This window comes from Onychostoma macrolepis, chromosome 17 (genome assembly GCF_012432095.1).
Source record: "Onychostoma macrolepis isolate SWU-2019 chromosome 17, ASM1243209v1, whole genome shotgun sequence".
Taxonomy (NCBI): Eukaryota; Metazoa; Chordata; class Actinopteri; order Cypriniformes; family Cyprinidae; genus Onychostoma; species Onychostoma macrolepis.
Genome location: NC_081171.1, coordinates 29,177,249 through 29,202,373, shown reverse-complemented (window position 1 = coordinate 29,202,373; position 25,125 = coordinate 29,177,249). Strand labels below are relative to the sequence as shown.

The window sequence follows — 25,125 nt, the reverse complement described above, 5'->3', positions numbered from 1 at the left end:
AAGCGAGATTTAGCGACTATCTGCCAAGGTTTGATCATGAGGTCTGGTGTGAGCTGAGCTGCTCAGAATGGTGAGGCTTTAGCAGGATCTTAGAAGGAGCAGAGGCTCAGAGTATCTGCGTTCTGCAGCATGTGCTGGTTCTGCTGCTCAAGCTGCCGCTGATTTGTTAGCTTGTTGCCCTTGGCTTTTGAGCTTAGCGTGTGACCTGGTCATTGCCAGTTACATAACATACACTTACATGGTCCAAATTGCAATTGTTCTCAGAATCAGGGATACTATACTAAACTAACAGTGTTTGGGAAGGTTACTTTGGGAATGTAATAGGACACACGTTACAAGTTACCCTATTTGAAATGTAATAAGTAGTGTAACTTTCAATTACTTTGTTAATGTAACGCATTAAATTTACTTTTTGATTGCTTTTCTAAATTTCTCATTATTCATTGTCAAACATTTAAAGCAGGCAGGGTTAACCTTACAGTATACTCAACACTGATTACTGTCAGACTTTCAAAATCCTTCATCACTTGAATTAAGATTATAATAATTTCATTTTACTACAAAATCAGACTTTATCACCTATTTTTACTTTGTGATCGAGATTAAAATCATAAGATATAGTTTAATAGCTATGATACTGTTTTTGAAATCAAATCTTTGCATACAGTAGTTATGACAACAGACACTGGCATCTAACAATGCCTTGGGAAAAGATAATAATAATAAAAAAAAATTAAAAAAAGAGTTAATCTGATTTAATAAAAGCTATTGAATGAGCATGTGTCCTAAACTCCTGAAACATTGGCGTCTCATATTTTTTGGGAAAGAAATCAATCCAATCTTGTGTGATTGTGTGTGAAAATATTCAGATGTAATGTAACCCTCCTTTGTAATCGTTAACATTTTGACCAATTTTAATTGCATTTTTTTTTTCTCAGTAACTGTAACAGGTTATATTTATTCTGTAGTTAAATTATGTAACACCGTTACATGTAACTAGTTACTCCCCAACACTGTAAACTACAGCTACAACGATTAAATGTTCCTTCTTATTTAGTCTAACAAACTAAAACTGAAATAAAAATGAATGAAAACGGCAAAGACATAATTAAAAAAAAATAATTCACAAAAAATTACTAAAACTTTAATTTTAAAATGAAAACAAAATAAAATATGAATAAAAACTGTAAGGGAATCGCAATGTTGCTAGAAAAGTGGTTTGGCTACGAGTTTCTTTCGCATGATTCTGTGTGTTTGCTTGCAGGCCCACCGTCACGTCTTCATCATATTCTGGCATCTGTTACTCAGGTTCATCCTAAAGCATTTCTCCTACAAGTTCAAACAAACCACACTGCACGCAAGAGATGCATGTTTATTAGATTTGTCTTCCACGCCAGATTTAATGTACAATCTATACAATCACATCCATTTCCAGCAACACATTTCAGGCCTGTTACAAAGGTTGAATGTAAGTGACCGTGCCTGTGTTTGAGCAACAGTTCAGGTCACGGTTTACAGTTAACTGAAAGCACGAGCATCTGACAACAGTGTTAATTGGACAGATGAAATACTGGTGTCCGTTTGGGCGACACATAGGTGAAACATTCCTGACAGTAAAGACAGCGTGTTAATAATAAATTAAAGCCACTCAAGTAACCAGAAGAGAAAAAGTGGCATGCTACAGTGATTGTAGAGTCACCAATTCCTCATACAACCCAAACCACTAGAAACATTAGACAATGCCTTTGTTTAAAAAACGAACAAAAAAAAAAAAAAACACATTCAGACTTCTAGCCGTAAACAAGTTATCTCTGAAACTAGAGGAAGCATTCGTCCTTCCATTTAACAGCCCATAGCAGAAAAACACTGTCAAATTTACAGTAAGCCAGAAGTTGCCAGCCAGTTACTGTAACTGAATTATTTCAGAATACAGAAAAATACTGTATTTTTAATAATATAGCAATTTACCAAAATTACAGTATTACACTGGTAAATGCATTTGGTAAACTACTGTATTGCTAAAAATACAGTGTTTGTCTATATTCCGTAATTATAGTATATAACTTGTAATTAAATTACAGTAAGAACACTGTCAAAATGACGATGAACTGGCTGGCGGAGTGTAAATGATCCGGTTGTTTCTCCTGCAGTGTGTGTGCCAGTGCTGGCCTTTCTGTAGAGGGGCCACATTAAGGTTTTTATCTGGAGTCTGATTTCATCTCAAGCCAACAGAGTGAAGCAGAGCAGCTCAGAGTAACAGTCCTGAGCACCTGAAGGTGCACACAAACACATGCCTTTACTCTCCGCTAAAGGCATCGGACAAAGCGTCATGTTGGATGAAAAGGTGCACTGTACGCGAAGAAGAAAAGGTGGGATGTGAGGAAATAAGCACTTCTCAGGGGACAGAGAGACGCCGGGGTCTGTGCTGTGCATTTGGGTGAAGCTTTCAAAGTAACACACTTTATAAATCTGAATTTAGTCTCACTGTCCGTGTTTTTTTTTTTTGTTTTTACTTTGGAAGTTGATTCATTTCTTCAGACAGACGTGTCGGCTTTGCCATTCCACTGGAAAGAGTGAGAGAGAGATGGCGGCGCGTCAGTCTGGCGTTTTCACATTTGCCGAGCTCTCTGTGCTCAGTGTGTTTGGCATTTCTGGTGTCTCCGGTCTGCAGGTTTGACTACTCCGCTGGACACACACTGCGATCTTTACAGCAGAAGTAGTGAACCACAACACCATTAGGATACCTGGCAAAGGCACTGGACACAAAGACACAGAAATATAAATATTCATACAATAAATCCCTCAATCAGTCCCTAAATCATAGTGAGCACTCAGAGTGAAACTGCACACTTGTTCAGTGGCTTGTTTTTGGATGGGTCTTTCGTTATTTAATATATGCGACCACAAAACCAGTCATATGGGTCAATTTTTGGAAATTGAGATTTATACATAATCTGTAAACTGAATAAATGAGATTTCCATTGATGTATGGTTTGTTATTTGGCTGAGATACAACTATGTGAAAATCTGGAATATGAGGGTGCAAAAAAATCTAAATATTGAGAAAATTGCCTTTAAAGTTGTTCTTAGCAATGCATATTACTAATCAAAAATTTAATTTTGATATATTTACGGTAGGAAATTTTCTAAATATCTTCATGGAACATTTTTTTATTTCACTTTAAGACGTGCAGTGACGAATTAGCGCTGAAAAGGCGTGGACACAGTTATTTTTGCGCCTGACCTTAATTGAATATGCATTTCTAGGAGTTTCCCTTTCAGACGCAAAATTTATGGGAGGAGAGTATTCAAATGAATCACGCAATGCGTTTTACTGACGTTTGCACTCATCAAATTACTGGCATTTGTGCCATTATTCAACGCCCAAATAAAGCATGTCTTAAACTATTTTGCTCTTGAAATGGCTGCAATTATTGTTGCTGGAGGAGACACCACAGAGAACAGAGAGAAGGGTAGAAGGGAGAGGGTTTTTTCCACCTGTATTAATTTATTTAGAAAGCAAGAACACATTATCCAAACATATCATTTGCTAAGCCATGTTATTTTTAATTTGCTTCAGGAAATAAAAGACGACTTTGAACCCAACTAGGAGTCACGCAATACCAGGTCTATCAAAACTTCATGCAAACCTTCATTATTTGGCCTCCGGTTCTTTTCAACGTACCGTGGCTTCTTTATTTCTTTATTTACAACAACGCTAATTTGTGCTATGCTTGGTATATTGCATTGATCAATATGTAAATGAGATGTTACGTCTGCGTTCTTTCATTTGCGCATTGTTAGTAAATCACCCGCAGAAATTTCCACGACCATCGGCTCTGTTTTGGAATTGCGCTCTCGTGCTAATTTTCCCTGTTTAGTAAAACTGGCCCATTGACTTTAACAGAAAACACTTTTCAAGAACTACAACAAACGCCTCCTCTGGACTATTCTAGTACACCCCAAAAACTAAATCAGGACTTCGTAAAAGGGCATAATAGGAATCCTTTAAAGACAGACCTACTGTGAGCTCAGAGGTTGCTAATCGATGGTGCCTTATTTTCTAGAATACAAGTTGTTTTTTTTATAATCTTAAACATGCTGCAAATTATATTCCAAAGAGGTTCATATATGAATGCTACTATAACCAATATTGACCAATATTTTACATTATTTATTAATGTAATAATATCTTTTTTTTTCTCTCAATGCAATTTATCAATGTCAGATTCTCTATTAAATGCATTTTACTCTGTTATGCCTGTGGTCTTATGTCTTTGGCTACACACAAAAGTATGCACTTTTGCATTTCAAAAAACAAAATGCTTGACTTGAGCATGGTGTATATAGGCGAACGCTTTACAGAAACGAATACTGCAATAACGTGAGATATTAGCATGAAGCACACCTGTTTCCGATCTTCTTCTTGCACACTCTGCAGGTTTTCTCATCTGTGATGACACACTTCACCTGCTGGTGAAAGATACGCTCCTCCTGCACCTGCAAACAAACAAAACGCATTCAAACATTATTCAATTAAATTAAACATATGGGCCATTTTGGAGAGTAATTAGTTAGAATTAGTGATGCTTCTTATTCAACATTTAACAACTTCAAGGAACAAGTTCAAGCAATTGTGTAATCTGACAAAATTATGCAGTCACCAGCACCTTAAAAACACAGAATACAGCTTTAAAAGAAAGTGAAAACTGTTCACAAGTAAACGTACCCGCAAGAACTCGGCCTGTAGGAGGCTCTTCAGGACCTGGTCAAAGCGCTTCCTCCCAGCCTTCTCCTCCAGCACACTCTCCAGGAAGACCTGGATCTCTCGGATCTGTGTGTTGGCTGGCAGCAGGTTTATGGCCTTATGAAAGACAGAGAGAAACGGCGTAAGACAGCGTGCCATGGATTCTGTATGTGATCTGGAACTGCATCTGTCTGACTGTCGAATGGCTTCAGCTATTTTGACATCCTTACAAGATGTATCTTCAACACTACAAAGGAATGAAGAACAGGAACATGAACAGCAGGTTTCCACAGATGTTTCTCACACAATAATCTGTAAGTTCAGAGCTCAGTGATGGCATCTGACAACATGTCAACACAGAGTCTCATTTCCTCTGCTGGCATCTTAAACGATGTGCTGGAATCAGCAGGATTGACTTGTGAAGCGCTGCCACACATGCTCACTATTCTCTCCATCAAAGACCTCACGCATTATTATTTTTTAAACAGTTAAAACATTTATTCATACTGTTGGTTTCTTCAAATGGAGAAAACATACACAGAGGCACAGTAAGAATTAAATATCACCCAAGACTGAGATGCAGCAAATAAGGGCACTTTTACATCCCAGCGGTGATTTTTATTGAAACTGACAGATTTCAGCTTTTTTTTTCTTAAATGAAGGTCACATCTTGAAAAATGTGTTACTACATCATCATATATTACTGATACATACTGATATAAAAAAAAAAAATGTATAGCCTGATACATGTATAGCCTATGGATAAAAGCGTCTGCTAAATGCATAAATGTAAAATGTAAATGTATTATTTTTTGCTAATTTTCAAATGTCTTGTATTTATTTATTTTTTAAATTTCAAAAGCTTCTTCAATCTATACAAAGAGTGCAATAATCATAAACAATTTATTTATTGTATAAATTTTTACAGAAATTATGGCTTTTTTTTTTTTTTAACCAACAATCGGTAACAATTTTATCAAAACCCAAATTGTCAAAATATATAATTTTGTTGTGTTAAAACTAAAAATAATGTTGTTTTAAACTAAAATAAAATATTGTGTTGATGCATTAACACACAAAAATTAGATTATTCACTGTGTAAATATTTCAAACAATGCCTTGCTCTGAGGCAGCGGCAAGAGGAAATTCAAGCTATATAGGATTGTTTGTGTTTTTAGGTGAAAGCAACCATGAACAGACACAACCTTGAGATCACATGCTTCATGTCAGGTTTATGGGCCACAGCAGATCACACCGGTTCAAAATAGCTATTTTAATCTCTAAAAACCTCATATATGACTGCCTGTGATTTTGTTACAACATGCAGTTTTTCAGTATTTCGCTCTCAGTCAGCTGAGGAAAGGAAACTATCATGGTTTGGTGATAACGTCTTCAATTCCAGAATCAAAAGTATATTTTCCTGTGTTCTAGCTCATGCAGAAGATGTTATGATGCTTGAGTGTTCTGGGTGCTTTTCAGAGATTTTCTATGCGGATGCTACTGTGTTCTGGGTGCTTGATATTGATAGTATTTGGTGGATGCTCACTTTGGTGGTGTTCAGTTTGCTGTGGTGGAGCTGAAGAACATTCAGGGCCGCCTGGAGGTTTGCCTGTGGCTCACATAACTCCATCTTTATGGGCCCGAGGAAGTGCACATCCGGAGGAGACAGATACATGCGCAGCAGGGACAGATACACCTACAGACAGGAGAGACACGTTAACATTAGACAAGGAGGACAGTTCATCACAGGACAGTTTCACCAGCTGGCCACATTCACACAGTGTTTGGGATTGACAGTCGTATTTACAAACCCTCAGACTTCAAGCCTCACAAATTTGCGTAATAGTGACTGAAGTAAATATTAAAGATGGCAAGTAGCATATTTTTATTCTACTTTTTAAATTTATTTTACTAGCCTTAATGTTTTTGCATTCAGTCTCTCCAAACCGCTTGCATGTTTGCATTTTTTATTTTCTTTAAATAATATCAGAATATTTTTTATAATGATATTTAATATCATTCATTCATGACATACACCTGTTGTCTGTTGCCTTTCCAACCTGTTCGCTTCATCAGCGTTTTCTAGTGGCTTAATGCTAGTATTAAACTACTAAATATAATAACTATAATATATAATATTGTCTGTTGTTATATATATATATATATAAAAACAGACAATGATGTAACAAACTGTAAAAAGGTGAAATCATAATTTAAAACATTTAAAATGTACAGCATATAATCAGTGTCAATAAGTACTGTACATAATGTACTGATTTAGTGACAATATGCAAGCTATTATTCTGTATTTTCAGAAAAGCAGAACAAGTCCCACTAAATCCTTGGTGCATTGTAAAAGATATAGTACAAGCCAGACTGCAGTGACTATACAACAACAACAACGTGACAGTGAAAACAATTCAAATAAGAGTGGTGAAAAGTCACTGAGCAGCACTCACATCTTTATTGCCGTTTGCTGATGGATCATAATGACCATGGCAGTACCTGAGGAAGATCAGAACACACAGAACACAGTCTAAACACTACAAGAGAAAAGGCCAAAGGGTATAAGTGATGGTGTTTGAAGTCAGCTTCCCTTTCATGGAACTGTCAACATGAAATATTCAACAAGAAAAAGAAACGGGGGAATTGGTGGGTAGAAATTAATTTAACAATGGGTGTTTCACACCGAACGGAGTCAGACTTTAATGTGGAAGACTTGTTTTGACAGAAACACGGAGGCTGAAGGTAAAGTTAAAAGCTATTGGTTAACATACACAATAGTGCAGCCTAGGTGGAGCAACTTTCATAGTAGATTACAAAAGACAAGCATTTTTCTTTTTGAATAATGTGCACTGACGAATAAGGACAGGAATGTGTATTAAACAGAGTCCATCCTGATTTCATGATGCAGAAGAGGATACTCACTCTTCAGCCATACGCGTGTCTTTGAGTATGTGAACGTAGATGAAGAGAGCCTGCTCATGTTTCCCCATACGACCCAAGAGAAGAGCCCTCTCCTCCAGCAGACCTGAGAGAACGAGAGAGAGGAGGGGAGGAAGCAACACAAGAACAGCATGTGTCATCCAGTTTTATTATATATATCTAGATTTTCTATTTTCTATTGTCTCTGACCTGTACACTCACCATCAAATGGGAAATCACTGATGAGTCGCTCTGGCTCATAGCTGCTGGACACTTCCAGAAACGACAGAAGCTTGTTCCTGTACTCTCCCAGCTCTCCCGCCTCCTTTCCTGCAGCTACAGCTGGAACACCTGGACACAGTCAACACGGCGCGCTTGCCCTTTAATTCATCTAGACGGAAAGTCTTCCTTTTAGACATGCTTATGGATACTTTGCGTCACAATTTTTGTGTTATCCATTATTCTGTTTCTTCTTTTTTGTAAAACCCTGTGTAGCTCTCACCCACACTACCACCGATTTTTACACAAATTATGACTCTCTTGCAGTTGTGTCATCATTTCCATCATAAAGAACAATTGTGTTGCTAATAAAGGGTTTATTCAAAAACTTATAGTACTAGTGAAGAGCACTGCTATAAGTACTATAAGAAAATATCCTTTTGTTTATTTTCCTTAAGAATTAAATGAATGTTTTGATGGCTTAATTAAAAAAAGTATGATAATAAATATTTATTTTATGAAATTAAATTCTGAATATAAGTGGGTAGGTAGAAGATATTTTGATGGCAAGAGCCGTGTTATACATTTTCTGCTAGTTACACAGTAGTCACACAAAAACAATAAAATAAAGCCAATCAAAATACAATATAAATGTGCAATGGTGTCTCTGCAGTTAACGACAACTAGCTTGCTTTTTATGAAAAATCGAAATACATAAATTCATAACATTTACTGACGAGAATATAACCATAAAAAGTGACGTGCCGGGGAAAAACACATGCCAAGTACTTTAAAACAGCACAATCAATCTGTCAAAGCACCTGACACATACAATTATGCTTCTTTGAATTATTGAATATATAAGTGTTGTAGTTTTTTGGATATATTGTTCAAATCAATCTTCTGTTTCTGTATAGTTTCAGCTGCTGAAGACAGACTGAATTTCACTTCTATTACTCGAGCAGATATTGTGCTATTGTTTCCAGCAGCACCCCAGGATCAGCTCTGATAAAGCAGTGTGAGTGAGTGACAGCTGCGTGTCTGACCTTCAGGCAGTGAGTTGAGATACACTTTCATGAGGCCTTGCACCTTCTCCAGGTAGAGCTGGATCAGAACATTGTGAAACTCGGGCCGCGTCTCGTCCCACAGGTGAATGATGTGCTCCAGGTATGGGATGGCCAGCTCCTTGAAGCCCTCCTTCAGGAAGTTCAACACCTTATCCCTGGGCAGAGTCTCCACCTCCGTCAGGTCCTCAGTGAAGATCTGAAAGTAGAAAAAATAAATAAATAAAACTCAAGCTTTTCAAAACCACAGAGTACATATAAATACAACCAGATCATGTTTATCTCACCTTCAGTCCATCCTCTGGACAAATCTTCAGAACCCACGGTGAAAACTCAAATATGATGCCCAGGTTCTCCACACCTGAACAGAAAGACATCGATGCTGGTGAGGTGGATCATTTGTCTTACAAATCAATATATTGTTGATCTAGTCTGAAAGAACACATATTACTGATCAATCATCCCAGTGTTACTAATACACAGAATCAGTCGGCTGGTTTCTCTGTATTTGTGGGAAATGGATTTTAACATTAAAAAATATTAAATGGAGCTGAGAGTACTACACTCTAATTGAAATTTAATTTTAATTAATTTAAAAACAAATAATACCATTATTATTATTATTATTAAATTTTACATTACAAAAGTGAAATTACAAAACTAAAAAAATTAGTCTTACATTTCTATATTTTTAAACATTAAAACCATCAAACTTTCATTTTGATGGAAAACTGCAGGGAGTCTTTAAAGCTTTTCTTTTGTTCATATGCATTTCTCATTACTAGTCTGAGAAGATGGTTGGTGCATGTTGCATTCACAAATTTACTTTAACGCGACCCAAACTCATAGCAACTGATGCAAAGGTGAGCTCATGTGGAGCAGCATCTGCTGAGACACAGCAGCACATAAAGATCTGCTCACGTGTAAATGAACACAGTGCCACACTTCACTCTAAAACAAGCAGTGCATCTGTTTATTTCATTAAGCTGCAGCCTTCACTATTTGATAATTGCACTAAGCCATATTGCCATTTTGGTTTTATTTGGACTAATCAAGCAGCTCTAGGTGGGAATCTCCAAAAATCCGCTGAAATTTTGCAGCTGCGGAGGTCATGTGGGACTTCTGGCTCACTTCTCGACCCTCAGGCAAAAGAGGGCATCCAAACACTCCAAGGATATCCAAGTAAATACTAAGCTTCAATGTGCACAATCCTAACTACAGCACTTAACTTGTTTGTTAACTACGTAGCACATGTGCAGTAAATGAGTGTGGTCATCTTACCCAGTCTCTGAAGATACTGTACAGTCCTCTCGTGCCCCTTCAGAGGAGAGTTGGCTTTGGTGGACTGATCCAGCAGAACCTGCAGAGCTGGACAATCACACTTCTGTAAGTCTACTGAACTGAATGAGGAAGACGACGCGAGACTATTCAGAATCTGCAGCATCACAGTAAAATGTTTACGTATTTTTAGGTGAGTTCTGAACTGTGTCACAAGAGAGAAAGACTGGTGATCATATACTGACAATAGTCAACATATTCACTCAGCATCTGATTTATGAACAAATCAATCAGTTTGCGCAGACTTAACATCACACTAAAAAAGACCTATTACCTTGTTATTCCACAAGCTTTTCGAATGTATGTTAAAAACTGGATTTGTAACTGAAACTTCAATCACTCAGTGACACAAATACCGTTACTAATAAAACAATAGAAAACAACTGTCAATGCTGGCATACAGACAGAAATCTGTGTATATTTGTGAAAGTGATGTTTATATAAATGAGTTTGCTTGGCTGCGGTGAGAGTTTATTAGGCAGTATGGATCTACACGGCCTGCTCCTCCTCATCTCTTCTGTAAGGCATGACATCAACAAAACAGCTCAGGACATGATTAGACCTTCTCTGTAAACAAGAGCTGTTCTGAGCCCTCCCAATCATATTCAGATGCTTGAGGACACCCGCAGAGATTACACTCCTAATGGAGATTACTGCAGGTCACATAAACATTCATACGACAATCTAGATGTCAGTAAGCGGAAGCTGAGAAGACTGAGCACACCTTTCTGATGAAGGCCTTTTTTCTCATAGAGGATGATGAGTTCGCTGTATTTGTGGGCTTTCTTCAGCACATACTCGCTCTCCTCTATGTGACAGTGGTTGTTCTCCAGCCGCAGGAGAGGCGACACTAAGGCTACATTGGTCTGTGGTTTAAAAAACAGAAACATTCATAAAATCACACTGAATACTTTACAGTGAGTTGAGAGAAACTGGATATAACTGTAGTGATCCGTCTACTTAGGCAAGAGCTTCAGGCCTCACAGACAAGCATTTATACATTTATATACTGTCTTATTAAAGTAAATGATTGATTGACTTGTTAAACAATGTTAATAGGTGGCATTACTTTAATGAGAATTTGAAAAATTATAAATAAATAATTTTCTTAACTGTTTGAAGGAGACTATTTTTCAGTTTATGGTACAATTATCTAAAGAATTAATTTACAGCTTGCAATCTTAAGTAAACCGATCATCATATTCTGTGTCAACTTTGCTTATTGTAGTAAAAAAATTAAAATACTAATTCAAAATCCTGGTAACTAAGATTCTGGAAAATCACAAATTTCCTTTAGAAAAGTATTAATAGCAGCAGCCACAAATTATCTTGCAGCATCCTTTATGAAATATATACATTCAGTTAAAATGTTTAGGGTCTACGAATCTCTTATGCTGCATTTATTTGATCAAAAATACAGCAATATTGTGAACTAATATTACAATTTATAAAATATGTAATTTAATGCTGTGATCAAAGCTGAATTTTCAGCATCATTACTCCAGTCTTCAGGGTCACATGATCCTTCAGAAATCATTCTAATATACTGATTTGCTGCTCAATAAGCATTTCTTACAATTATTAATCTCAATGCTGATGCTATCATCAGTCTTTACTGTATTTTCAGTATCAGTTTGAATCAACAATGGTTGTTAATCAAGGCTCCATTTCAGTTAACCTGCTGTCTGCACGATGCAGAACAGAGCTGCGGAGAACAATCTGGAGGCCTTACGTGGAGGTAACATTTAAGCAGAGTGGTGTCGATGATCTGAAGGAGCTTCTTGCGGCTCTTGATGGTGGGGGTGCCCTCCATGAGAGGGGAGGTGGTGAAGGGGTCCGAGTCATTCAGCTGCTTCACTAAATGACTGCGTTTCTATCACAAAAGATACAGAGAAAACTGTAACAAGATGAAATAAAGTTTAAAAACACTATGCAATGGATGATTCGTGAATACCTGTGTCAGGTAGTCTATGAGGGCCAGGTGGGCTTTCTCCAGCTCGGCTCCAGACAGCGCAGGCAGAGGGTTGGGGTAGTGCAGCTGTTTGCGGTAGTCAGATGGGAGCAGGTCTGGATACAGTCCAATAACATGCGTGGGATCTAGAAAAGAGAAGAGCAAATCTTAAAGTCAATGGGATTTTTTGACTGGGTTTTTGGTTAAATGTCTGAAATCAGGTCTGTGGTGAACAAGCTCAGGATATTTTCACATTTTATTCTACCACATAAAATAAAAATATATCAGTAATACCAACTTGTGATTTTTAATTTTTTTTTACTGGTCTTGAAAAATTAGTTTGCTAACAAGTGTTTAAATGGGACTATAGAGGTTGTCGGAACATTAAAACAAATAAACTCATCTACTCACTAGTCACATCGTGTTTATAATCGTGCGACTTTCACATGTAAGAATCATACATTTTTATTGGTCACGACACAAACTCATTTTAGAAGCCAATACAAAAAAAAAATCCTACAGGGTTTTTGTTGAAGGACCCAGGGTGATGCGACACCACCACAGGGTTGGCCAACAAAAATACATCACTGCAGAACTCTATTATGCATACATCTCTCTTTCCTGGTCCAATGGCACTCTCTAGTGGATTAAATTAAGCAACTCAGCCCCAGACAACAAGACTACATCTGATATATAGTGCACACAAAAATGAAAAGAACTTTCCAAAACACCAGTGTGATTGGTTGGTATTTAAACCAGCTGATATTAAACAGCCCACCAGAAAGTTTCTCTTAAATACTTGTGTCAATCAATTTAAAAAAAATACAACTCAAATCAATTACTTATTTGGCAAGTCACTCAAACTAACTTCATTTAAGATTGAAGTATTTTAATTGCACATCCCATCCATTTGCACAGTTTTAACATGAAATAATAAGCAATTTAAATAAAACATGTGATGCATATTTGTCAATCATGCATAAAGAAAAAGGTAAGATTTTTGCACTCAAAAATCATGACAGTTTATCATGCGCTATATAAATCTATTTGATTTTATTTAATCATATTATCCAAATAGTTTAGAATTAATTTAGTTAAATAGTATGAACATGTTTAAAATATGGCTAGCTGTGGAACAAGCAATACCTAAATTTTTTTGAAATAAATTGGATTTATTGATGTAAAACAGAATATTTTAAAGGTATATATTACAGAAATCTTACATTTTATATTAAAGCTGTGTAATCCAAATGTACAGAATTTTTTTATACATAAATATTACATTTACGCCTTTATTTTATTAATTCATTTTTTTTTTTTTGTGCAATGCATCACACACTGGACATGTCTTTCTGTACCTGTATGCTATTCTATCCTCATTTGTGGTGCATTATCACTGCTGTATAAACTCACCTGTGCCTAACTTAGCAAACACCTGCATGGAGTCATCAAAGCGTTTCTGACAGAACAAGTTAAAGGCAAACAGGTTCTGAATGTGATGAATCTGTTGTCTCTTGTCTGCATCTGAATCATCCTTCATTTTCTGAGGAAAGACGAGACAAAAACAATCTCAGCATATGATAAACACTGTGTACTTTGCATTTAGTATTTACTGGATGTTAAAGTTTCTCACCGCTAGCTGAAGTGCCAGTTCAAACTGTTTGTCCTGTAGCAGCTGTCGTATCTGGCTGGCTATAGAGATGGGCACCAGACGCCAAACAAAGTGATTGCTAGCGACATACACAACATTTGATCTGTGAAATTACAGAGGGAAAGAAAGAACAGAGTCAGATCACCTTTCACAGAAAACATGCCTTAAACATTAGATAGAATCATGAGAGAAAAATCTGGGTTACACTTTATTTTAAGGTGTCCTTGTTACAGTGTAATTACATATTTAAGTACTGAGTAATATTAATTAACTACATATACTTACTATACGGTTAGGGTTAGGATTAGAGTTTGGCTTAGGGTTACTTGCATGTAATTATACATAACTCATTGTTATTATAATAGTAAGTAGATGTAACATGTGTAACAAGGACACATTAAAATAAAGTGTCACCAAAATCTGTCCCTTAAAGTATTTTGATCAGAATATAACTTTACCTGTAGTACAGAGTCATTAACAAGCTGCACATTCAAATGTTAAATTAAAAAGGATAGTTCACCCAAAAATGACATTTCTATAATCATTTCCTCATGTCGTTCCAAACATGTAAGGCTTTCTTTCTCTCTCTCTTCTGTGGAGCACAAAAGAAGATATTGCTTTTTTTGTTCATACAATGAAATATAGTGAAGTTAAGTCTAGTTTCATATTCAGAACATCATCTTTTGCGTCCTGCAGAAGAAACGCATACAGGTTTGGAACGACGCGATGACGAGCAAATCACTTTAATAAATATCATCTTCTCAAATAGGATGCATCTGCATTCTGCAGGTGTTTCGGTGGACTATAGGTAAATATCTGCTTTATTGAACACAAGCGGGAACTGATTCAGACATTTTTGCTAACCTGTTGGACCAACCCATGAAAAAACCCAACCCATTCACTCACAAATACAGTAGGACATCACTAGTTTTAAAGTGCCCCTATTATGGATTTTTGAAAATTAGCTTTCATGCAGTGAGTAACACAGCTCTGAGTGAATGAAAAAACATTATGCAAAGATTTAAATCTGAAAGTGCACTGTGTATGAAGTTATTGTCTCTTAAAAGAAAGAGTCGACTCTGAATCGTTGAACGAAATGTAATGTAATGGTAATGGTCCTATGTAATGGTAAAGTGATTATATTTAATTTTTAAAAATTGCACTTTTTGTTTGTTAAATTTAAGTTTTCTTTTTTTTTTTTTAAGTAACGACCAAGCAGCCAGCGAGCTGATCATAGCCTATGTTTGATCAATTTAGCCTACTCAAATCATCACGACTTGCCTAAAATAAAATCTATAGATATAAACAGTTCAAGCATGTCACAATGTTAGTTTAAATGTTTGAACTATATAAATGTGCGCTAGGTGCATATCTAATCATTTGTGTGAAGACTGGAAGCTGAGGCGCACTTTGCAGGACATGGAGGCGCCAGAGCGGTCACTTGCATTTTTTCTTGATAGTGGAAACAACTTAAAATACGCCGTAATTTTTGCTCATAAAGGTAAGAATAATACATCATTCGGAACTGTAAAGGGTCTACTTTTATTTTTTGTGCATTCACAATATCAACAAAATGCTGTGCTTTTATAAAATAAATAGGAAAACAGAGGATGCGCTTGCCGTCTCGTCTTGAACAGGAGCGCTTCACAATGATGAACCGAAACTCAATGAATTGAATCACAAATATGATAAATATATCTATAGTAAGCTTTAAATTACTACTTTAAAACGAATTAATTCAAATCTAAAACAAAAACTCTTTCATTATGTAATCCGTAAAGATGCATTTCTCTCTAAAGACACGTCCAATGAGGAGATGGCGAGTCATTTTTCATCACCGTCTAAAATATAAAAATAAGGAAAAGCCTAAAACAGGCCCGATTATGTTTTTTCAGATTTTTATGTTGCTCTGCTCTGAATTCCTTAAAATTTAAAGGATTTTCTGCAACACAATTTTGTCTGATATGTGAATTATTTATTAGCCTATTTTTTTAATCCATGCAGCAAACAGCTTTAAAAATTACTTTATTGCATTCCAAATTATTTTAAATAACGTTTCACTATAAATTTTACAGGCAGCTTGAATGTAAAACATTGTCATGAATTCGTTGTATTATCATTTGTAAAATAGGCTACAAATTAATTGTTGTAGTCTAACCCGATCTCATGAAAGTGCGTGTAGCACAATTTTCTCTTTCTATTTGACAATGTTTATAAGCAGAAATTGACTTTGGCATGCAAAAGACTGATACATTCATTATTAATGGCGTGGCTGGTTCAGTCGACAGAAATACGGGACACACAGGCCTATAATTTACTGCTGAAATGTTTGCGGGGCAAATCTCAGGTCAGTCTGAGCGCTCATGGTATGCACGTACAGCCGTACACCTGCAGGCACCACTGTTATAAGACAATGAAAGTGTTTTTTGACCTTGCATGCATGTCAAACTGTTGTTGGGGACTCCCAAAACCAAAATATGAACCTTTCATTACCCATAATAGGAGCACTTTAAACAAATGACAGAAAATACAGGGAAACATGAAAACGAAATACTGTGAGAATAAAAAGCTGCAATAGGCAGGTCTCACCCAGCGGAGGTGATGAAACGTGGTCTCTGCAGTTCTACGCTCTGCACCAGCAGTCTGGGCTCAAGGGTGCGGATCTCCACATAGCGAGGCAGCACTGCGATGATGTACGGTGGCTGGTGCTCTAATCAACACACATGTGAAAATAGACTCAGAAATGACTTGAAAAATCAGTAGAATGGATTTAAAAATGGTCAAATGTGTTAGAAAGTGCTGACAGTACCATACTATCTAATTGCTAGCTGAAAATTCAATAAATGAGAGGAAACATTCAAAAAGCAGCCATGCAAAGAGCAGAGGATTTGATGAACTTTGCATGTTGGGTGTTCTTAGTCTGTGGAGGTACAGATTCTGTTTTGGCCTGGTTATAAATCAATATTAAAGAGCTCATGCATTCATTCATTTCCATGACTCAGTTCAAATTCATTGTAATGACTCGTTTGTTTGTATCATCACTCAGAAAAGGTTTGTGGAAGTTTTCAGAATGTTTCAGTAACGAGTAACTTTACATCATGATAATAATACATATCATGACATGGTTATTTTTGCTGGAAACAAGGCTGTTAGGTACCAAAACGTTAGATAACAGAACTTTCACAATATATTTTCTTTTCAGTTATTAAAAAGTAATGACGTTTAATTGTTTGAGTATTTTTGCTATAATTATTATTATCATCATCAGTTTATCAGGTGAAAGAAATTACATTATGTTAGGTGTTTCCAATTTGTTTTTGTGTTGTGCTATGTACCGTAAGCTTGTGGATACCCGATTGTATATGACAATGAAAGTAATATTAGATGAGATTTTGAACTTTGAGTTTTTTTTAACTGATTAGGTTGCCAAAAGTTAATTTATTTTAACACAAATGTGAATTACAAACTAAAAATAGCCATGTTTATTTTCCTGGACACCAATTTCCTTGATGATCTGATAAGTCGTTCACATTGTTTTAACAGTGACTGAACTCGTGATCAAACGTGTTTGGTAAGTTGCTAATGAGTACCTGAGAAGTACGTTCGCTAAGACTGACATCATACATACCCATCGCAACAGGAATGTCCGTCCAGTTAAGGGCACATTTCTGAGTGCAGACGCCTTCTTCGTTCAAAACAACCGTGAGGTCATCCTGACCCACTGCGACCTTCCCATCAGCCAATGGGGCCACCAACGGTTCCAGCTGTTTCCCTGTGGGGAACAGTTCTTTGACTGAGCCACGTCCGTCCATCTAAAGAGAAAAGTCACATGATTGACCCCAAAAAAACAACATCCATGTTGTGATACAGTTAGCTGCAGAATTTGAGAGAATCTGGTCTCCGCCTCAGATGGCAATGCCACGGTCTGTTCACTGTCCACCTGATATATACTGTAAATAAAACTGGAGAGCAGCAAGCTTCAATATACAAAATGGTTTATGGTTTCATGTGTCCTATTGGGCTGCTGTTGTATGGCTAACACAGACATTCTTCTGACAAAACTGCAAACTACATAAGCACAACTGCAATTTCTTTTTACTTACCCGGATCAGATAGTAGTCTCGTTTGAAACCCACACATATGGAGTTCTCACACCATGCCATGGACTTGGGAATGTCTGGAGCAGCGACATCTCCCTGCAATAGTGACCAAACATGATTTAGGCTAACATTATGGTTTACCAGCAATATTTCATTTCTGTGTTTCCAAGCCTCAAGACCTGTAATTCATGGAATTCTCTGTCCTTCCAGTAATACAGCTGAATTTTCCTCTTGACTGCAACACACATGCGCAGTTTGGCCTCACCTGAGCTTGACTGCTGAAGAAAGAGTGAGAGAGAGAGAGAGAGAGAGAGAGAGACAAAAATAAAAATAAGAAATCAGATGTGATCGGTGTCTCTTGAAATTTACTCTGGCTGGTAAACACCTTCGAACTACCATTAGTCTGTGGCAATTGTGTAATAGGTAGGTGGAACGTGGAAATCTTCTTCCGATCATTTCTTCTGTTCAATTTGTCGAGGTCAGACGTAAGTACAGTAAAAACATGAACTCACACTGCCACTGTTTTTTACTTTTTCATGTATAAATTTTTAAATGGGACCTATTGTGCAAAAATCACTTTTATAAGGTGTTTGAACACAGTTGTGTGGCTGCAGTGTGTGAAAACAACCAGCCTATAATGTTAAAAATTCACCCACTCATTTTTTTATAATCCCAATAAACCATAAACAGTCTCTCCAAATGAGGTGTTTACAGATTTCTCCCTACATTGGCATCATCGTAGGGAAAAAGTCCCGCCCATTTGTGATGCTCTCTGCTGCCCTATTAGCACAGACACAGCCCTGAGTGAGAAGCAGCAGTCCGCCATTACTGTTTTCTTTCTGTAGCTTGCTTGTCAACGCCACAGAGGCATGGCCAGCGTGCTTTGGGATGTACCAACAAACATAGGAGTCTCCATAGACTCTCTCCATTTGAGCCGCTGAGAACACTGTGGTTAAGTTTCATTTTCGAAGGAAATATCCTGGATAAAAATCAACAAACGCTGGACTGCCTCACAAATGAGGGTCATTTCAACACTGGATTTTCACAAAAATGGATTATGAAAGAGGGATCAATACCAATGCTTTGCGCGTGAACGTCAGCTCCAGACAAAGTAAGCGCGTCATATTTTGTTTTCCAAATGGCCTTTCTGAAAGAGCTTCTTGACACTCTGTAAGGCTAATGTTGCTAAAGCTATGCCTGTTTTCACAGATGCTGCCTTCACGTACCACCAGAATACTCGTAAACAGGAATGTGGTAGTTCAAAATTGCATATGAAAGCATTTTCATTTTCAGTGCATGAGATTGTTTGTTGTTGCCGGTTGTAGCTCTTAAAGCTCCGTCCTCTTCTGGCCAGGAGCACTAGCTCATTTGCATTTAAAGGGATAGACACAAAAACAGCACGTTTTGGCTCATAACCTAAAAGTGGCACACTCTGGGGACATCAGAGACTTATTTTACTTCTTGTGAAAAGGGGCATAATAGGTCCCCTTTAAAGCTGCTTGCTATCTTTTGCATGAAGTGCTATAAAAATGAATGTGAATTAACTTGATTGGAGTGCTGAATTGCAGAGCTGGTGCCAAATTATTCACAACGCTTACATCCATAATCACCAGTCATTTTTATTGCGTGTTTATTTTGTTATGGAGAGGAAAGCGTGCAGCACATATTTACATATTTATATAAACTCTTCTCCCAGCAGCATCAGCGTTGTCAGGATTTGTTTGCAATGACCTTTAAGCAACTGCGGCAGTGAATTTTGGTTGATACATGAAGTTCTCTTCACAACCACGCAGGTGTCTTAGCAGAGCAACTTCAGGTATCAACATGTTCCATTAACATTTCACAAACACAACTTTTGGGGCCACTGCATGCAAATAAACAGTCCATAGTGATTCTTTAACCTACCTGCAGGTCACAGGCAAACAGTGTGGCTCCTTTGGCTTTGGATACAACAGTTATCTGCTGGAATGTGAGCAGGTCGTGAACGTGGATGTTATTTTCTGAAACAAAAGAAGGCAATAATACTGCTGACACTGAAACTACACAGTTCCTTAAGATGCTTTACACTTACAACTTGATCTAGGATACAAGTTCCTCAAATCCAAGCCACAAACGAAGCGATATGACAACACATCATATGACAATGACTACTTTTACATGCACCCTCATAATGCGATTATGAGGTGAAGCAATATTGCAATTAACAATTACCTCATGTAAACCCAATACTTCAAAATCAGGTGTTTGAGCTCATAATCGGAGTGAATTATGCGGCATATGCCAATTTTAATCGCAATAAACAGACATGTAAACACCTCTAATCACATCTATACCACTCTGACTAAAGTGTGCATGTGTTTGTGCTTGAATGAAGTTTCCCTCCACTCCAAATTGCTGAGCAGTCAACAAAACATGCTGCCACCAGTCTCTGCTGAATCTTCATTCAGAAAATAATGAGATGGCCAGTATAGGCAAACCCAGTTACAGCAGCATTGATATCACACTTCAGTGTTCATCAAATGTGTTCAAGATGTGTCTTGTTCAAGATGTGTCCAAGATGTGTTCAAGAAATGTGTCTTGCATTTGATGTAAGTAGATTAAAACGGTAACACACCTACAGCATGTGAGTTCATCATTTGCACTGTGCATTGGGGTATGTGAATAATGGCGGTAAAAATAACCACAATTCTTAGCAAATAATCAGAATAATGAAAATTACTTGTAAACGGGAGCTTTGTTTTCGTCATGTAAACATGTCACTAATAATAGGAAATAATCACATTATTGGTGCACATGTAATCTGAAGGATCTGAGGAGTCATTGACTAAACAAATCTGGAAAACATACTTACCCAACAGACTAACCAAAATCTTGTACTGCGACACCACAAAAAGCTGAGAAAGGAAATAGAAGAAATATTACAAGCAGCAAACAACAGTTGTTCCTTTAAACATTCAGTCATTATCATCCCACCCTCATGCTGTCATTACTCCACACACACAATAAAAATGATAATACTATTTTTGAAGAACCAGTTAGCCCATAAAATCAGTTTAATATGACCATAGGTGTCAAACTAAAAAAAGGAACAAAGAACACATAGTCAATAGTCTTTTGAAATCACATGATAGCTCTGTGTGAAAAACATGCATAAAATTAAGCATTATTCATGGATGACATAATGGAACAACATAATGGTGTGTAAATAATGACAAAATTTGGGTGAACTAATCCTTTAATGGATGGGCTTCTCTATCTGTGCATACCTGCTGAATCTTCTTTGAGAAGTTCTTATTGGATTTCTCTAATGTAACTTCAAACCTGTTTGTACCTGTAAAAATTACATTATTATAAAAAGATATTAACACCTTAACTTAAAAATAAATTTCACAAATGATTGATGCTATAAGCACATGTGCTAACAAAAACTATGCACCTGCATCTTTCTTGATCCTGTACAGAAGGAGATGGCCTGGTTTGGTCCCCACAAGGAGCCAATCATCTGCAAACACAGTATGACACACGGCAACGTTTTAAAAAATGAGTTCATGGACCTAGTTCTGTAGTACAAAAAAAATGAAGAGGGTCAGCTCTAGTGGTTCAAACATTCTAAAATTCCTTGACTATTTCTATTTATTTAATTATTCTACATATTGGTTTTGCAAAATCACTGTTTTTGTGTAATTTTGTTATTTATGCATTTATTTTTATTTTATTATTTATTTATTTAGTGGTTGTCTTGGGACAAAAACTCATCTCTAAAGCACATTTCAAGGTACATGTATGTGAACATACAGAAATAGTGTGCACATTTAAATGTCAACAACTTTTACTCCATCGGACCACTTGAGATGAATTGACCCAAGAGACCTTTCGATGGCTCTAATAATCACACACCCTCAATATGTAGGCCTACAAACCAACCTCACATAATGTGGAATTAACACTTGGTTTAACTGTACTTCACTCAGCTTTCATTTCCCTTATACTTGCTTGATAGAATCTCATCTAAACATGCACAATAATACTACTACATGTTCAACACCTTGTAAGCTGCCTAATTAATAAAATATGTGTTGTTCTTCAGAGTAGTTGTCTTTTCTCCAGCTATGACTCAAAACCTGGTGATCTGTCGAACTAAACAGCTGTTTTGGACATCACAGGCGTGTTTCCAAGTCAGCTGACCAGCTTCTTTTTCTTCTATACATAACCAGAGAAAGGTCATTTGATCAACAAATATTCAACTATTCGATCCATATTGCTCAACACAATCTCTCTAGGATCTAGAAATACTCACTAGTAGACGCCCATACATAGTATGTAGCAAGCTACTCAGATTTTGACACACAGCCAGAGAGTAACAACCATACAACTCATTCCGAAAGTGCGTTTGCAACTCACAAGGTTTTGAGACACAGACAGTGTTAGCAGTGATGCTCCACATGAGTGTTAAAGATGTACATGGGAAGAGAGATGAGGGAAAGGGAAGCAGAACTCACCCCAGGCCGCCAGACAGTCGATCTGAAGGGGTAATTTCTCCAGGATAGGAACTGGCTCGTAAGCGTCGTGCATACTGGAGCTCTTATGTTACGACCAAACACACGTAAATAAATAACCCCAGATGCTAAGATAGAAAACAAAACCACGCTACAATCTGCTGGCAGTTAACAGAACAACTGTAAACGGACAGAATAAAACAAACCCAACAGTTATAAAGATCGTTAACGTCTTTGTTAACCAGCTCGACTCTCGTCAGATGTCCCAGAATTGTCCCACTCCATCCTTCTTGAGTCCAAAAATAAGTTAGGAATCACTGCAACTCCTGTGTTTTGCTGTGTTGTTAATGTGTCATGAGCAGTTGGCTAGTATGTAGCTTTCATATTTTGCCCTTTAGTCTTGCTAAAACACAGATCCTCGATGCTCAGATTCCAAATGCACTTCATCCCATTGTCCTGCGCGATGCTGTGGTTTATTTCGGGTTTTGCTGTCCGTTGTTTTGAGCTGATATCCGCCAGGATTCAGTGTTTGACAGCTAGCAAAGAGCTATCTGTGCTGCGAGAACTTCCTGGAGCCGTGACGCGCACGTGACCGCGAGAGCTCACAAGAGTTCCATTAAAAACAGCACGTGATGGAACACAGATGATTGACATTCCACACAGAAACCCTTTCAAGTCTGGCCCTAAAGGTTCTTTAGACTCTCCTATGTTGGATAACACTAACTTATTTGTTGACCAAAGTCGTTTCAATACCATGTCAAACAAATACATTCGTTCAATTATCAATAGATCTCAGATTTCTTTACCTGCTTGTGTGAGTTTTTGGAATAACATATTTAGTTATAGCATGGCTTCTTCGACAAAAATTCTTCTTATCTAATAAAGTTGTTGAAGTCTCTATTAAAATTATCCATAATTGCTACCCAGTAAATTAAACTTGCTAAATTTAATAATAATATTTCCCCCAAATGCTCCTTTTGTCTTCTGAAGAAACAATTAATAATTTATTTTGGGACTGTGCTTATTGTAAAGTGTTCTGGGTTGACTTTTCCAATTTTGTATAAAAAAATAAATAAAAAAATGTCCAAAGTTCTGTATCTTTTTTTTTTTTGGCTACTCCTTGAATCTAGACCCCTCTCACTTTAAATTTATTATCAATTTATTGCTATTTCTTGCCAAATTTTACATTCATAAATGTAAACTTCCACAGAAAACCTTCCTTTTTTATTTTCAAGAAAGATTTTGATGTGTATGTGAACTCTTTAAGAAACTAATAATTTATTGCATGTAGTCTATATGTTACACAGGGCTACTTTTTTGAGCAAAGTTAATGTTGCTGTCAACGGGCACAGAGCCCCAGACCGATCTAAAGTATCCAGATAGAAATTTGTTACCCATTCTCAGTAGTTTTATTAGATAGTGAGATATTAGCTAGTGATGGGAGAAAACCTTTTCGAAGCTTCGAGTCAAAATCTGATAAGGAGTAATTAAATGCAACAAATTATGTCAAAAATAATCTTTTATTGGAAAATTAAAATGAGAAGATGATGGTCTATATTGTATAAAAATCTGTCAATTTCAGAGAATGAAGCACAAATTTATTCTCATGCCGCTCTGTTTCTCCAATCATACAGTACATGACTGGGTAGTAAACATGCAATTTAAAGGTTTTGTGACCAACTGTAGATGTTTGTGTTCTAGATAGCTGTCAGAGATTGATGAAGTTTTGCTTCAGGGTTTGCTTCAGTGCTCCAATGAGACCAACTGCTTTTGACAGATCTAACTTGAGACTGAAGCATCTCACTGTGCACTTTTAACCATTTGTGGTGAACATATATATATATATATATATATATATATATATACAGCCTCTCCAGTAGCTAAGGAAAAGAAATGTGCAGCATCTGGAACGGACTTCTCTGATTCACCATCGTAGGCTACCTCTGTTTTTCCTGTATTCCAGTCTACATTTCTCTAAGCTCCCAGTTATCATTTATGTTAACCCTGCAGCTAACAGGTCCGAGTATCTATTTAAAGATGTAAACACACTGTCTTGCAGCATTAAGGAGTGAGAAGTGTGTGCAAGTGAAACAGTATGTAGCATCCTTGGATTGTAAATACTCCAGCCATGTGTATGCGTTGCATGTAGCATGTGTGGAAATGAGTATAGAACAATAGATGAGATCAATTAAATTATCATGCTTAATTGTTAAAAGCGCTATATAAATAAAGGTGACTTGACTTGACTTGACTTAATATGCCTTAACCTATTATGTGTATTGTTGGCATAACATATTTTTGATTATCAAACTTAATTGCGATTGTAAGTGCACACTAAAAAAGACAGTATAGGCTACAGTCAAGTTCACCTCCAAAGCATCTTTGTCTTGACTGTCTGTGCTTGGGTCCATTGCTGCCATGCTGTCCAGGGACTTGCAGAGTTCCTCAAGGGCAGGGGCTCAAATGTAAAATAAATAAATAAATTAAATAAATAAATAAATATATATAAAAAAAAAAAAAAAATATATATATATATATATATATATATATATATATATATATATACATATATATATATATATTTATATGTATACAACAGTTTGTTCTGGTTCTCAAATCTGATTGGTTGAGAAC

At 36.8% G+C, this 25,125-nt stretch overlaps 1 protein-coding gene across 3 annotated transcripts; it reads right to left on the bottom strand.

The window, feature by feature from the left end:
• Positions 1–1,358: 1,358 nt before the first annotated feature.
• On the bottom strand, positions 1,359–23,098 carry vps39 (VPS39 subunit of HOPS complex). Of its 3 annotated transcripts, none has more exons than XM_058749504.1 (25): positions 22,698–23,097; positions 22,495–22,619; positions 21,432–21,497; positions 21,262–21,326; positions 20,847–20,889; positions 19,901–19,995; positions 18,175–18,273; positions 17,999–18,091; positions 17,524–17,707; positions 16,485–16,605; positions 13,878–13,998; positions 13,658–13,787; positions 12,248–12,390; positions 12,026–12,166; positions 11,018–11,159; positions 10,237–10,323; positions 9,243–9,316; positions 8,938–9,154; positions 7,895–8,023; positions 7,676–7,778; positions 7,207–7,252; positions 6,294–6,443; positions 4,730–4,864; positions 4,409–4,500; positions 1,359–2,756 (listed from the first exon to the last, which is right to left on the bottom strand). In XM_058749504.1, exons 2-25 carry the CDS (start codon positions 22,565–22,567, stop codon positions 2,678–2,680), a joined length of 2,628 nt encoding a protein of 875 aa, XP_058605487.1. In that variant the 5' UTR covers positions 22,568–22,619; positions 22,698–23,097; the 3' UTR covers positions 1,359–2,677. The 3 variants fall into 3 exon arrangements, with proteins under 3 accessions (XP_058605487.1, XP_058605489.1, XP_058605490.1); XM_058749506.1 differs by having other exon boundaries at positions 22,703–23,097; XM_058749507.1 differs by having other exon boundaries at positions 18,175–18,270; positions 22,495–23,098.
• Between the last annotated feature and the right edge of the window lie 2,027 nt (positions 23,099–25,125).

Coding starts and splice junctions, on each gene's coding strand:
- vps39 (XM_058749504.1), bottom strand. CDS start 22,567: ATGCACGACGCTTACGAGCCAGTTCCTATCCTGGAGAAATTACCCCTT. Junction 20,890..21,261: donor TCTCAAAGAAGATTCAGCAG/GTATGCACAGAT, acceptor TTCCTTTCTCAG/CTTTTTGTGGTGTCGCAGTA. Junction 10,324..11,017: donor AAAAGGCCTTCATCAGAAAG/GTGTGCTCAGTC, acceptor GTGATTGTCCAG/CTCTGCAGGTTCTGCTGGAT.